The sequence below is a fragment of the Pteropus medius genome, unplaced genomic scaffold (genome assembly GCF_902729225.1).
Source record: "Pteropus medius unplaced genomic scaffold, Ma_sr-lr_union100, whole genome shotgun sequence".
NCBI lineage: Eukaryota > Metazoa > Chordata > Mammalia > Chiroptera > Pteropodidae > Pteropus > Pteropus medius.
In genome coordinates, this window is record NW_024349800.1 from 43324301 (window position 1) to 43338958 (window position 14658).

At 42.1% G+C, this 14658-nt stretch overlaps 1 protein-coding gene across 5 annotated transcripts in view; it reads right to left on the minus strand.

Moving 5' to 3' along the window:
* CRIM1 (cysteine rich transmembrane BMP regulator 1) overlaps window positions 1–14652 on the minus strand; it is a 174928-nt gene extending 160276 nt beyond the window's left edge. For 2 of the 5 annotated variants that reach the window (XM_039887423.1, XM_039887422.1), the window contains exon 1: window positions 14172–14562. In XM_039887423.1, coding sequence (XP_039743357.1) covers window positions 14172–14502 — 331 coding nt within the window. In that variant the 5' untranslated portion in view covers window positions 14503–14562. Of the gene's footprint in view, window positions 1–14171 lie in introns of all 5 variants that reach the window. The other 3 variants (XM_039887420.1, XM_039887421.1, XM_039887419.1) reach the window with 2 other exon arrangements.
* Between the last annotated feature and the right edge of the window lie 6 nt (window positions 14653–14658).

Here is a 14658-nt window from a genome sequence, read left to right on the forward strand (position 1 = left end):
AGGAAAATTCTTACAAGCTGATGAAGGGTTGGTGAATGAAAGATGACACTTTTATGACAAACTGGTAAGAGGAAAAGTCCTCACAAATAAAAAATACCTTTAAATAGCTGCCAAAACAACTACAGTTAAAACTAACACATCGTAGCCAAAATTAAAAAAATAAATTCTAAGAATGATTTGGGGTAAGGGGAGAGGAAGAGGACATGGGACCTGGTTAACCTGTTTTGAGCTTCCTTCTGCAATAATATGACTTCTCACTGGGATCCTCTCAACAGGTACAGTCATTTGTTTCAGTTTCCATAACACAAACCAAACAGTTCAGATGGGAAAGTTTTTGTATAATATCTTGGATGACCTTGAGTCTAGATTTAGTCAACAAATGCTCATTGAGTTCTTCCTGTGTGCCAAGCACTAGAATAACACACAATCCTGGCACTCACGTGGATCACAATGAAGCAGGGAGACAGAAATGTGAACTCCACCACAGTGTGAAAAGTGCTCTAACAAGGGAAGGAGAAAGTGCTATTTGTGGGCAATGCGGGGTGGAAGGATGGCATTATTTGTTTCTGGGCAGGGCAGGGCAGGGCAGGGCAGGGCAGGGCAGGAAGGCTTTACGAAGGAAGCACATAAAATGGTCAAGTTTGAAGGATGAGAACACATTTTACAGGATAAGATAACTTTGGAAATATGAAAGGACACCACATACATTTTCCAGTTGCTGGCTTTGAGATCCCTAAATCCCCACATCTGTGCCACCCCCAATAGGAAGTATGTGTCGAACATACCTCCTAATTTTCTGAGTTCTCAACAGGCCTCTAAGACAAACGTGAAATGAAGTTGGAAAACCTAAACTTTCAGAATTATCAGGTACTGAATTTAGGAGTCTAATTTCCTCTTACCTGTGGGCTTTTTTAGTAATAAGATATAGATTACTGAGACTCTCAGGGAAAGTAAATGCTTATTACATTAAGTTTTTTTTTTTTTTAAAAAAAGATCAAGTTGGACTCATTATGCATATGAAATATGTCCCTTCTAAAAAAAAAAAAGTTTACTGTTCCTTCTTTATTAGTAGTTATACCCTATATTTTCTCTCTCTTTGTAGTTCCTAATACCTTCTACTTTTCCATTCTCTCAATAAATAGTATCACCCAAGCATTTCTAACACAAGGGCACATGCTTACATATTCACACAGTTTATATTTAAAAATATAATACATGGATTATGTTTAGTGCCAAATGTACATGTCATTATATATTTCTTTTGGACATGTTTTATGTTATTAAAGCATGTAAATACTTTATCTCTCTCAAGTTTTCCAGAACTCTATTGGCAGAGTCTTACTCCTTTCTCTCTCCAAAGCACTGACTATAATTTCCTGAATAGGAGTCAATAAACTTGGTTGCTGAGAGCTCACCTTTTCCCAACATCATCTTTGAAAATAATTTAATCTCTTTCCAACAAAAAACACTTCTGGCTTCTTTTATTTTGCTTATTTCTCAACAGAGGTATTCCATTTCTCATCCTAAAGTTCTACTTTTCCTTTCTGCTATCACATCGAAAATTCCTATGTGAGGCCAAAAACCATGTTTAGAGATAACCTACTTTAAAATCACCCCACATTGCCTTAAGGATAATAAAACTTTTATTCCAATCACCAAAACATAAGTCAGTAATTTTCCTAAACTCCACTTGCCCACATATATATATCTCAATTAATTAGGCAGCTTAAAAGCCAATGACATTAGAATTTTCAAATATAATAAAACGATGCACAATCTTTATTAAGAAGTCATTTTCGGTTTGCTGATTTATGGAGGAGATAGTATACTTAATTTGCTTCAAGCATGCAAGTTGTTTTCAGCGCATCCATAAAACAATGCAAAGTATTCTGTTTGTGTTGAGCCCTCAGCAACTGAACATATGCATGCACACGCACGCACGCACACACTCTATGTCCAAAGGCACAAAGTTAACTACATCTTGAAAGAAGGAATTATCACAGCTTCCTGTCTCTCAAAGTCACATCTGTGACTGTACTAGGGGTCCAGCTGCTGATGCTGCAGATATATTTTACCCTCCTGGGCACATATTTGTAGGACAGCAAGTCTACCGCAACCTCGTTTTATGAAGTTTTAGTACTTTTGATCCATAGTGTCATATCCCGCAGTGTCGAACAAATTTTATGTGCTGGCAAACACACCCCACTCCAAACATTTTTACAGAACTCCTCTTCTTCCAGCCTGTTAGTTGCAGACATCATTATTGTAAGGCGTCCTCATAGAGGATTTGACACTTGGCACCAATTTCTCTTAATGTTTGGGTTACTGGAGAGCTGCATGCAACCATGATGGGAAGACTGTGGAGATAAACGGAAGGACTGCTGGAAAGCAAGCCTTTCCGATGGTTTTCAGGGCACCTGAGAGCCAGCCCACACTGGGTCGTGGCAGGGATTCACCAGAGGAGGGGGGCCAAAGCACAGCCAGAGACGTGGACATGGGAGGTACCAAATGGACCTTCAAGAACTGACTCTGACAACAACAAACTAAATCCTCTGGCAGCTTCCAAGAGAGAAGTGGTGTTCGGTCCTGGGCATTCAGATTCTCATTACTAGCCTCACAGTTTAAAAGTTCTTCAGCTAACATGCACTAATCAAGCCGGAAGAGAACCAAGTAAAAAGACCTATTGATGTATCAAAAGAGAGTAAAGCAAACCTATTTAGGCAAAAGCTACAGTTAGTAAGTGAACACCTACCCTTCAATGGCTATTTCAACTGCCACCACTATTAGATATCCAGAAATCTATCCTGGGAGAAAGAGGATAAGGTCTGGAACAGGATTTAACTTTTGATATCGTCTTTAAGAAAGAAAAAGAGAAGAAAAGTCACTGCACTCCACTATAGGTATTTTCTGTTAAACAATATATATAAATATAAAATGTTTACCGAGTTATTAGTAAACTTACAGTGGTTTTCTACATTGGAATAAAAACAAGAAAAAGCTTTGGGAGCAAAAAGCAAAATATAACAAAACTAAAAAATTAGATAAATTCATATTGCTAGCGATTGGCAGCTGAAGTAATTGAACTGGAAGTGAGAATCATGGAAGAGATCTACATAATAATTAGCTGCTGCATTTTCTCGTTTTCTCCAGTCGCATACTCCCAAATGGAGTATTTAGCATTCAGCAGACTTATTAGCGAAAAAATGCCCAACTAGAATTAACTAGCACCTCATTCTGGAAGGCTGTTCTTGGCAAAAGCGTAATATGCACAAGGCAGAGCAATTTGATTGCTGGTGTGCACTGTGGGCTGTGTTCATCACATTCTTTGGAATAACACATATTACATCAAATTTCAGAGTGACAGGTCTGCACCACCTAACTTCGCTCAACACCCTGCCACTGGACAACATGGAAAGGGTGAAGTTTCTAGATCCTACCTATAAGACAACTTTCCAAGCTTCACAGTTGGCCTGTACTTGAAACATATTTAGTGAAGATTTGCTCGCATAAATGCAAAAGAGCTTCCTGGTCCCTTGGCTCAGAGACAAACGGAAGGTAAGGGAGCTGGCAGAGAGGGCAGCGGGTCCCTATTCAGAGACAAATCATTTCATCCTCCCAATATGAGGCACCCAGGTGCCACAAACAGCCAGTGCCCCTCTCCTCGCCCCTCCTTCCACACACTATTACTGTGATGTTTCTTTAAATTTAGTCTGCTCCTTAAGGAGACTCCCTGGCAAGTGAAAACAGCAGCAAAGGTAAAAGAATGCTGAGAATTTGGCTGCTGCCTGCAGTATTAGGAAGAACAGCAATTACTCAACTCTCCTAGTGTCAGAGGCAGAAATGAGCATGTGAATTTCAGCAAGTTTGGGCCTGTCTTTCCTCAAGCTTCTCCCTTAGCATATCTGTCACCTACCTACCTCGTTGTCGTAATAATTAATGAGGTAAATGAGAAAATGGAGGAAGAGTGCAAGCAGCAGGCCAGCACAGACATAAAAGAGGCATAAATTCTACCTTGAATCCAGATTAGACCACAGTTAATAAGGCTTAAACATTGCCAGCACTTACACGATGTCACTAACTTCCCAATAACGATGTTTTGCTGTCTCCACCACCTCACACTAAACGTAAGTATGGGAGAACTCTAGATCTGTACCTCCAAGCCTTTCTGTCTACAGCACTTGGCAAAGAATCATGTAGGCACCACTTTTTCCTTCCCTAGCTCTGCAAACACAAGGTAATATTTGACTCCTGCCCAGCAACTCTTTGTAATAAAAACATAGATCTTATAACCAGAAGGGCCTTAAGATGGCTGGTTCAGTCCCCTTGCCTTCAGGTAAGTAACTGCTTAATTCCCTTTTGACAAATTAAGGAAAAGTCAAGTCAAGGGAAGTTGAAGAGGTTTTATTTAAGTTACTGAACTAGCTACTGAAAGATGAAAGATCAGGAAGCCACAGCTATTTTTTCTCCTTTATCAAGCTATTCTCATGTACAAGAATTTTGTGATATTTACCCTTCTGAGCAGCCTTAAATCCTTCCTGCAGCGAGCTAAGATACACACAAATCCACTCATTCTTTTGGTTACAATATGGAAAATTATTTGTCCTTCCATTTTTATGTCATAGATAGCAGTAATAAATTTCCTTAAAATTTGTCAGTAATATGAGAACTTCAGTGGTTCTGAAAAAGACAGAGCATACCCAATCTTTCTCTAACCATTTAATAATCCTTCTACTTTGGCTTTCAGAGATAAAACTGTCTGCCATCTATCCCTTTTTCCTTACTCAGGATGTAAATGCAAAGCTCTAAACTATAGAAAGTGCAAAGCAATATGAAGGTTTTCAAGATCTGCCTTTGACAAGATGATGGACTATTCTTCTCTGAATTATAACCATACCCTCTAAGGGGACTGAGCCCACACATCCTGTGTGGACGATTTCTTCCACGTTACAGGGCTGACGTGGTCCAATTATACTCTTAATACTAAAAGTCTAGTTCGGGCCAAACTTCCTCAAGGTAGCTTTGCCTTATTTTGGCAGGTCTTTTGAAGTCTTAAAAAAGAGGTATCACAACTGTCCCATATTGAGGTGCCTTTTGTTTTATCACAGCTGTGAACTGTTTTGCTCGTGGCCTTTGGATAAGAAGCTAAATAAGTTACCTCTTGTAGACCAGGACTTTGCAGGCTCAGGTTTCATTCTGCCCTGCCAGAAATTCCTTTCTGTTTTGAATCTGAGATGTTTGTTTATGGTTTTTGTTTTGAAATGCTAAATAAGACAGGCACAGTCTCTAGTTACAGCCTACAGTATTTCTTTCTTCTTTTCTTCCTCTTGTTTTTTTTTTTAATCTTGCCTTAGCCAGAATAACTAGTCGTTAAGGCCTTTGCTAAAATTTCCAAATAGCAGACTCTTCAAATTATCTTCTCAGGAACTTGAAATGTAAAATGACAACACCTTAAAAATACAATTAACATGTAATTTCCTTTCTTAAATGTTTATAAGACAAATGTTCCCAGGATATTTCAAATTAGGGTGTTATTTTTCAATTTGACAAACATACTTAAATAAAACCTTGAAATTTGGAAGTTCATCTCATCTTGCTGGTAGTTTTCATGTTTGAATACCAGTATTCTTGATGAAAGAGGCACTACAATAATTGGAACTAAAAGAGTTTCTGGAAAAAAATCAATTTCTACTGTGTGATAATAAGGTTTGGTTGTCAAGAAAACGAAAAAGTTGTCAGCTATTGACCCCAAAGATTGCATCTTCATCAAGTTCTTTACCCTTGTTCTATAATAGCCAATATAAAGCATTTGCCTTGTGAGTTCTGTCGCTACCTACTTGATAAAAGTAATACTTCCAGATGTGAAGAGTCACAGTTGTGGGATCACACCTACATTAGGAACATCAGGTATTTTAATTCTAAGTGTTCTCTTCTAGCTTTCTACTGTACCACAGACTCTCCAGAGAAACTACAAGGCAAATGCACAGTTAAGCTGCATGTTATCACATGGGATCAAGAAAAGAAACGCAGGTGGACTCTGGGCCCCACACCATCCCCTACTCATTCCAAAGCCTGCCCTTGTCTTTGAGCCCGCCAGGCCTGCTGCCGTTGCTTCCTTCTGTAACCCCAGTGACCCCAACCTGCCCTTGGCAATACTCTTGGGGTCTGCAATGTCTCCAGGGATGTCTGGAAACAGAGAAAACCTCTAACGATAAAAAGAAATTTAATTCACTTTCGTGAAACCATATGCCATGAATATTAAGATGTGTCACCTTTTCAAAACTCTTAATTTCAAATAGCTACCTGGAAGTAAGGAGTCAAACCACAAAGTCGAGCAAAGTCCACATTCTGCTGAAATACCAAAGGGGCTAGGTATTAGTTATATAGGATCAGAACAACAAATGTTTTCTTGGTCCAGGGGCCCACGAATCATGGCCCCTTGTTCCAAGTATTTCACAGACCTGTTCTCTCCAACAAATGAGACCAAAATTCCTCTAGCTGACTTCCCAAAAAAGAGACTTAGTTAAATGTGGAGGAAGTGTAAGTCCAAAAAGTAGATTTTTAAAAAGCTTATGTATAGAAAAGCTAAGAAAATGAGAAAATATGGAAAACAATGGAAATTAAAATGAATGTTAATTGTCTTTTTAAAATTTACTTGGTACCAGGAATACTAGCCATTACACACAAACACACATCTATGTAACAAAATACATGTGTATTTTCTCCAATCCTCACTGTAATATTTACTTGATAGAAAGCTATTAATATTCCATTTTCACAAAAGAGGAAACTGTAGCCCCAAACAACTAAGCAACTGGTCGTTCAGTTAAAAAAAAAAATAACAGAGCTTAGATTTGAACACAGGTTCGGCTAGCCCCAAGGCTATTTTCTGTTTCCTAAAACATCCTGCACAGAGTGAAAAGAGGGAGGGAAGGGTACTCCGAGGCCTTTCTGGGTGCTACGCCCTCCACTAAATCCTTCCTCCTAGTCAGAGACAGAGTTAGAACCCCTCTTAGTTCTCCTGAGGTGCTCAGAGCTTCCTTACCTCAGGGCTGAGCAGCTGGGACTGCCCTGGTCTATAATTGACTGTCTTAGGTAACTACCATTAGGCCAAGGCCTCTGTGAAAGCATGGCCCCTATGTTATTTATTTTGGTTGAAAAATAATCATACTAGCAGGTAACGTTACCAAGTCCTATATGTCACACTCTGTGCCACATGCTCTCCATGTACTAGCTTTCTGTTACTTAAAAGTGTGGTCCCAAGACCAGCAGTATTGACATCACCTGGGAGTTTATTAAAAACGCAATCTCACGCCTGGCCCAGACCTACTGAATCAGAACCGGTACATTTAATAAGATTCCCAGGTGATGTGTGTACACATTAAAATTTCAGAGGCACAGTTTTTTCTCATTTAATACTCTAAACATAGGTGATAGCTATTACTATTAACGGATAAAGAAGCTGAGGCTTAGAGAAGTGGTATCACTACCATACGGCACAAAAATCAGATCCTATATATAGCATTTGCTCTATGTGAAAGATGGATGTACCACATACTTGTGACAGATGGAAGGGAAACAGGTAGGGCTAGAGAGAGAACAGAGGAAGGACTGGTTAAATGTCTGACCTCTGGTTTTGCCAAGTTTGTACCAACTATGGCAGCAGGTGGGACTGGGGCCCCATGCAGGTGAGCTGCAGCAAGACAAGTTGTTTCCTGAGCATAGGCCAGGCCCAATCCTGTGAACATTTCAGGAGCTAGGAGCAAATTCTTCCAGAATATAAGTACGTGAAGGAAAACGTACATTATTGATTACAGGAAGTTTAGGTGCCCACTCTTCCTCAAATGAAACATCAGATAAATGATTAACTTTTACCCCAAATACACAAATTTTGTAGAAATTTAGACAAAGAATAGCAAATGGGCATCAGGAGGAAAGGAAGCAAATAACTTCAGAAACTTTTAAATAAGTTTATTTCAATGCATTTATGATGTTGGGGGTAGGAGGGGACGAGACCGAACTCAGTAATTCGTTTCCTAAGAGCCCAAACTCCAAACTACTGATGATGATCAATTACGCAGGTAGATGAGTATTAAGCAGAACAAGAGAATGAGCCCATATCAAATTGTTTTACTTAGACTGATTAGTAGCTTTGTTATTGTTTACATATGTCAGTCAACCTTCTAAGTGCTCTGCAGAGATTCACTAAGGCCTTATAGCAACCTTATTATTAACCCCACTCCACAGAAGGGAAAACTGAGATGCACAGAAAAGCAGAGTGCAGATGTGACCAGAAACCAAGTTTCTAAGCATCACACTCTTTTACCGAGGTATAAGTGTTTCACATGGGGAATTAATCAGGGTTGGGGGAGGGAAGTAAGGAATTGAGATCTGTTCATTTTGTAACAGAAGAGAAAGGGATCATAAAAAAAAAATGTTTTATATGATCCCAAAATGAACACTTACCAGTGTTTATCATGAGGGCACTCTTAAATTTAAGTATATTCAACTACCCCTCTATGCATAAATCTGAAGAGGTTCTCCATGATTTGACCAGGCTAACTGGCCGGGACAAGCAGCACAGAGTGGGTGAAGTCAAGAGATGCTGATAAAGGGACACCTCTCAGTTCACTGCCCACAATCATCTGCCTAAGGGAACAAGCTAGAACAAAGAGAAAATCACTCAAAAGGCAACTTGCCATTTTGAACCACAGCTAGTAAAGCATTAAGAATGTAACCTCATTCTTACATGCTGGGAAACACTGATGTGTATTTTGCGCAGGCGCTAAGAGGTATGGGTGGGATCCCTTCCCCCACCAAAAAAGGCTCCTACTTATACTTTTAAGTCTAGTTCCAATTCAAATTCTCCTTTTCGGCTTTGCCACCAGGAACTGAAAAGATCATCTCAGATCCAGTGATTCCTAGAACAAATTTTAACCACATATTTCACTCATCGACTAATCATATACAGACTCGCAAAATCACTTCTACTTGGCCTGAACTTATGTTGACTTTTTAAGGTCTTCTGCCTTATTCATCTTGATTAAAAGAGTGTAAGGAGTGGGGAACTGGTCTGAGAGGTCCCCAGGCTCTCCAGCTGCTCCCCAGCCCCAGCAGAAGGCCTTGTACAGAGCAGAAGATCAATAAATGAGTGATTGATTTCTATGCAAAGACAAGTCAGATCTTTGAAAATTCGGCTTTGGAGAATTTGACTTCTGAGAAGGAAGGCTTTCAGTCTGATATTCATGCATGTTTGGCTGGTGCACTGTCTCTTCCTCAAATAATTAACTGAGCTTTACTATGGTGTATGCGAAATCCTAATACTGCATGTGCCATGTGGAACATAGTATTACCGGTGACCCTGCTTCACCAAACATATTTACCTTCCACTCACTTTATCACCCCCATTTGACGGTATTTTCATACTGAGGCAGCACTGCCATCTCTCATGTAAGTGCCATAGCTTGAAAGATGTTAAACATACCCACATTTTTCAAGAATTTCACAATTAATGTCTGGAATGTGTTTTGGATTATTCTTCAAAGGATGACATAGTTGCCCTAAGATGAATTCAATATTTTTCCCTTCTCTCATTTGTCATTCTTTAGTCCTCCCACACCATTATCTTTCTAGGGTTATCTGTTTTATCTATTTCCCCCAACTTCATAATGCCTGCCCTCTGCATCCCGGAGGTGTTGTTCATCCAGATCATCGAATCTTAGTCAAGCCCCACAAAACACAGAAACCTGCACCAAATCATTAAATATCTCCTACAGCTGAATATAATGCCCAGTTTAAAGACTGTTCCGTTTCCTTCATAAATAAACCTGTCTGTTCACAATTGCACTGCCAACATATTGTTTGTAAGACACTCCTTGTCACTGTTAAATATGTGTTAACGGCACAAAATATCTCCAGACATGCTATTCTTGCCTTTCTGGTCCTATGCAATTCATTTGCCCTTTGCCAAGTGTTTTATGTGACTGGACTCCTCAATAACAGTGAGGATTCTGTAAGCCTGATAGTCAAAGTGAAGGTCATGAAGTCCTGTCATTTGTATACATGCAGTGAATAGAGTCTCCGTGTTTTATCAATATTTACTTTTGGGAGGAACTAATTATTTCCTTGTTTACTTGCATTGGTTTCTCTTCCCCAAACCTTATTAATAGGCCCTCTGCTTGCTTCTGTAACATGGAAAAGCTCACTTTACCTAAAGATTTTTAGGTTAAAAAAAAAAAATCAAACACATTACTCAGCAACGATCTTGAGGTGATTAGAAGAGAAACTGTAACCTTTTAATGGCAACAGTATCAGAAAAACCACTTTCTGTTCTTTGCTGTAAGGATCCAGCACATATCCTCGGTTCCTCCACTCACTGCCCCGTGAAAAGTGGGTGAAAGGAAAGTTTAAAACACCTGGAAGAAATCGAAGGATTGTGTTTTGAAAGAGGCAGTTTGGGGACAGTGGCAGTGAAAACACGAAAGTTAAGCTCCATATAGATGAAGCCACCAAGTAACTAGTCACTGGAAAAGAAAGTCAGTGCTTATCTACCATGGTGATCACCTGGATCCAATACAACTAAGTTCTCAGAGCAAAACCACTCAATAGTGTCCACCAGGTCTCAAATCACTCTGTACTCACAGACTGTCAAACTCAAGCCATCATCTGCCCTTTTATTAGAGAAAGCCGATCATACTCCCTGTACCTTGCCCCACCCCTTATAGAAGCATAATGTACTAGTTTGCATTAGGAGGAAAATATGATCCTCACTATCCCATCAAAACATTCTTCCTAGAATATTCTACTTCAGTTCTTTTTCAATGCTCCGTCTTTCATCTCCCAAAAGGTCTCCTCCCATCCAGTCTTCTTTCTCAGGAGTTCAGAATCCAAACTCGTTTTCTCTGGCTTTAAGGCAATTTACCTGGAGGCAGGCAGCCTCGCCAAGAAACAGGCCACTTAGAATGTTGCAAAAGGCTCAAGAACACTCACCAAATGGAAATGGGAAAGAGACTTGAGCCCTCTTTCTCATTGGGGAAGAGAAAGTACTCGTTAGACTGAGAGAAAGCAGAGAAAACCTTAGGTATCTGGCTCTATACTCTATATTTAAAAGGTACTTAGCCAAAAACTTTTTTTTAAAAAGAAATTAAATCAGGATTTACTTAATAGCAATCTAAATGATGCTCAAAAGTTCAAGTGTATGTGTCACATGATTCACAGGACCCAACTCTTCCCATTATTTAAGTTTTCAGAAAATATTCTTTTCAGTATTCTTTTTCTACAGAGAGCATGGTTCATTTATTTTTCCAATGCATGTTTAGTGAGAGCCTACTGTGGGCTGGCGTGCCTTAAAAATCTAAGGCAGTGAGCCACAAGTTGGAAGGAGTCCATTTTTGCCCTGATTTATTATCTAATTCACTTTGTGAACTACAGTTAAAAACATGATTTTTCGCCCCCACAAAGCCTGTACGAGAAGGAACACAAATAAAAATTACTGCAAGTTGGCAAATAGAGCAATGTAATTTGTATTTAAATTATGTCATTGAAAGCAGGTAGCTTAGTCATGATAATATTTCTATACCATGCAATATGTTTTCTCCGTGGAGCCAATTAAATAAGAAGTTTTTCAAAAGAGTTTTCATTAACAGATACAACCAGTAGGGGTCATTTTAGTGCAAAAATTGCAGCAAGAGACTTCAACATGTATAAAATATATCAATTTCTATTCATGTTAGTTATGATAATCATGTTTCAGAGCATGAATCTCTAAATAGAAATGGAAACTGAGGGAAACACTGGGCAATGAGGAATTTCTTGCGAAGTGACAGAGAAACAAAAGAGAAGGTCAGCACCTTCCAGATAATTACTGACATATAAAGACTCCAATTCTTAAAAGAGAAAAAAACACTTAAACTATATTTTTCACAAATCTTGTAGTAAAGTGAAAATCGATAGATAGATATATTACACCAGTTAACAGTCTTTCTTACTTTGGTTTCATGGATTCAGAATGCAACTTGACTGCTGCTTTTAGAATTCTAGACAAATGAAACAAAATGCCCCGAAAACAGGCCTGCTAAATGAAAAGTGTTGCTAGAAACATGAATTCAGATATAATCATGGCAACAAATACTTCCAAGCATTTTCAAGGCTAATACCAAATGCACAGGGCGTTATCAGAAGAAAGGAAGCTATGAGAGATCGCATCATTTCAGAGGAATGAGAGGCTCACCAACAAACTGCCAAAATAACTCTAAGCTGTGACACCAGGCTATTGTTGCCAAAACACTTGATTGCTGTGACTGTTCCCTGGGCTCTGCATTTCCTCCACCAGAAATATATCGTGGAGAAACAAAACAAGGGTTCGAATCTTTAGAGCCTCCAAAAGTCCTCAAAGCACAGCAGTTTCTACCGCATTTAACCTTGTTTCATGTTGCTTGTTCTTTTTAGATTTATGGGAAGCTGGCTTAAGTCAATTGTACACTCCAAGTGGCATCTTTCAAGCTAAGTCACTCAGAATTACTGAAGTCAAACACATGAAATCATATCAGTAGTTAATCTCCTGGCCATTTTTCCTGATGTGAGAAATAAAAACGTTATTAAATGAGACTTAAACACCGGATGAGAGACTTTTGTATGACAGGCAAATGAACTCTAAACTCAGCGTCCTAAGGGCCTTAGCAGTACAAGTCCCTTCCCTCTGAGAAGAGTTCCCTTCACTCATTACTGCCCACTAGCTTCCAAACCAGAAAGGCCTCTTCGATTTTCCAGAAAGGTCCAAACTCTAAAAACTACAGGTATAAATACGTATATGTGTGTCCTTAAAGAAAATCACAGAATTGAAGCCTTTTAGTAGACTCCGTTTACCCTTAAGATTATACCCCTTTTTTTCAGTATCCCAGCACAATAAACAAACACATACATACTTAAGAATGCTTCAGAATAAATTCTTCCTTCTCTGTTCTCTAGATGCTGGCTGTGAGTAGTAAGGAAGGGACAGGGGACAGAGGGCGCCCGTCCCTGTTCCTGCCGCTCCTTCAGGGTAAGGCTGCTGCTCCTCTGCTCATACACCAGGATGCCCCGCAAGAGCACCATCGCCCCCAACGTCTGCCCGAGCACGGATCCTTCTTTTTAACTCGTGCTCAAGAATCCTGTTCATTAGCCAGATAAAAAGAACTCACTGCCTCTGTCTAGACCCTAAACCACACCAGGCACCCCGAGGCCGAGGCAGGCGGGCCGGGCTTGAGGCCAACACCCTTCTACAGAGGTTCTCCCAACGAGGGGAGGCTCCACTAGCCTACTCTTTTTCTCCCTCCATCAGTCTGGACAGGGCTTAGGGAGAAACCAGAACAGCAATCCTCGCTGTCAAACAAAAAAAAGAACAGGCGACGCGATTGGAAACACGCGGACACCTGATCTTAAAAAGCAGCCACTAATAGAAATAACTTTTCACCCCCAGGTGCAAGCCCCCTCCCCCGTTCATTCAGGAAAGAAAGCCTTTGACGGGTTTCAATAGGCAAATACATGAGTAACCGCTGTATGTAACTTCCCCTAGGCTGTCATATTCCCGAGCTGAAACTGATTTACATGCGAAGGAGGAAGGGGGTGAAGGAAGAGGCAAGGAAAAAATAATCAAAGAGTCACAGGGAGTGAGCTGCAGACACGTCTCCTCCGCCAACAGAACATCTCGCGGACCGTATGTGGCACTCGGTTCCACACTACGCTACCGTATGTGGCACTCGGTTCCACACTACGCTACTGTAGGGAGGGTGGCGGGGTCGGACTCCCCGAGGTGCCGGCGACAGCCTCTGCAGTGCCCCCTGCCCGCGGCACCCACACCTCGGGGTGCAGGGCCGAGCCACCCAACCCAAGCCCGAATGGCCACACGTGTGCGAATCTGTGAAGGGCCGGGGGGCGATCCCCCCACTCGCCCACCCCCACCCACGAAATCCAACCTCGCCCGCGGCTAGCCAGCTTGAAGGGATCGGGGGAGGGGGGGACAGGCAGTGCGCGGGAATGGAGGGACGCGGGGCTCCCTCCCGGGGCCAGCGACCAGCCCCTTCTCCCGTGGAGCCCTCTCTCCTCGGGAAAGTCTCCGCCAAACTTTGTTCCGCGCAGCCAGCGCCGAGGGGGCGGCGCGGGCCAGGTGGGAGGGGGCCCGCGGCGGGCGGCCGTACCTTCGCAGACGCCCACTTCGTACTCTGTGATGGAGTCGCCATTGAGCGGGGGGCGGATGACACAGCGCAGCCCCCGATCGCAGGCTCCGTGGAGCCCGTAGGCGCCGCCGCAGCTCTCGTTCCTCTGGCGGGCGCACATGTAGCAGCAGCCGCAGACGCCCTGGACGATGCTCCCGGGGCAGCTCCTAGGCTCTTCGCACTTGGACTCGTCGCAGGGCAGGCAGACCAGCGCCCGGGTGCCGGAGCGCGCCAGCAGCAGCAGCAGCCCCAGCAGCGAGACCAGGAGGTGCCCGCAGCCGGCCAGCCCCCTGCCCCCCGCCACCAAGTACATCCTCCTGCGCCGCCGCCGCCTCCTCCTCGCAGCCGGGCCGGGAGCGGGGCGGGCGCCCTCCCCTGCGCGGGGCACACGCGCCGCCGCCGCACCCGCAGCCCGCGGTCCTCGCTGCCCCCCTCGGGGCCCCCGGGGCGCGCCTCCCCTCGCGGGGCG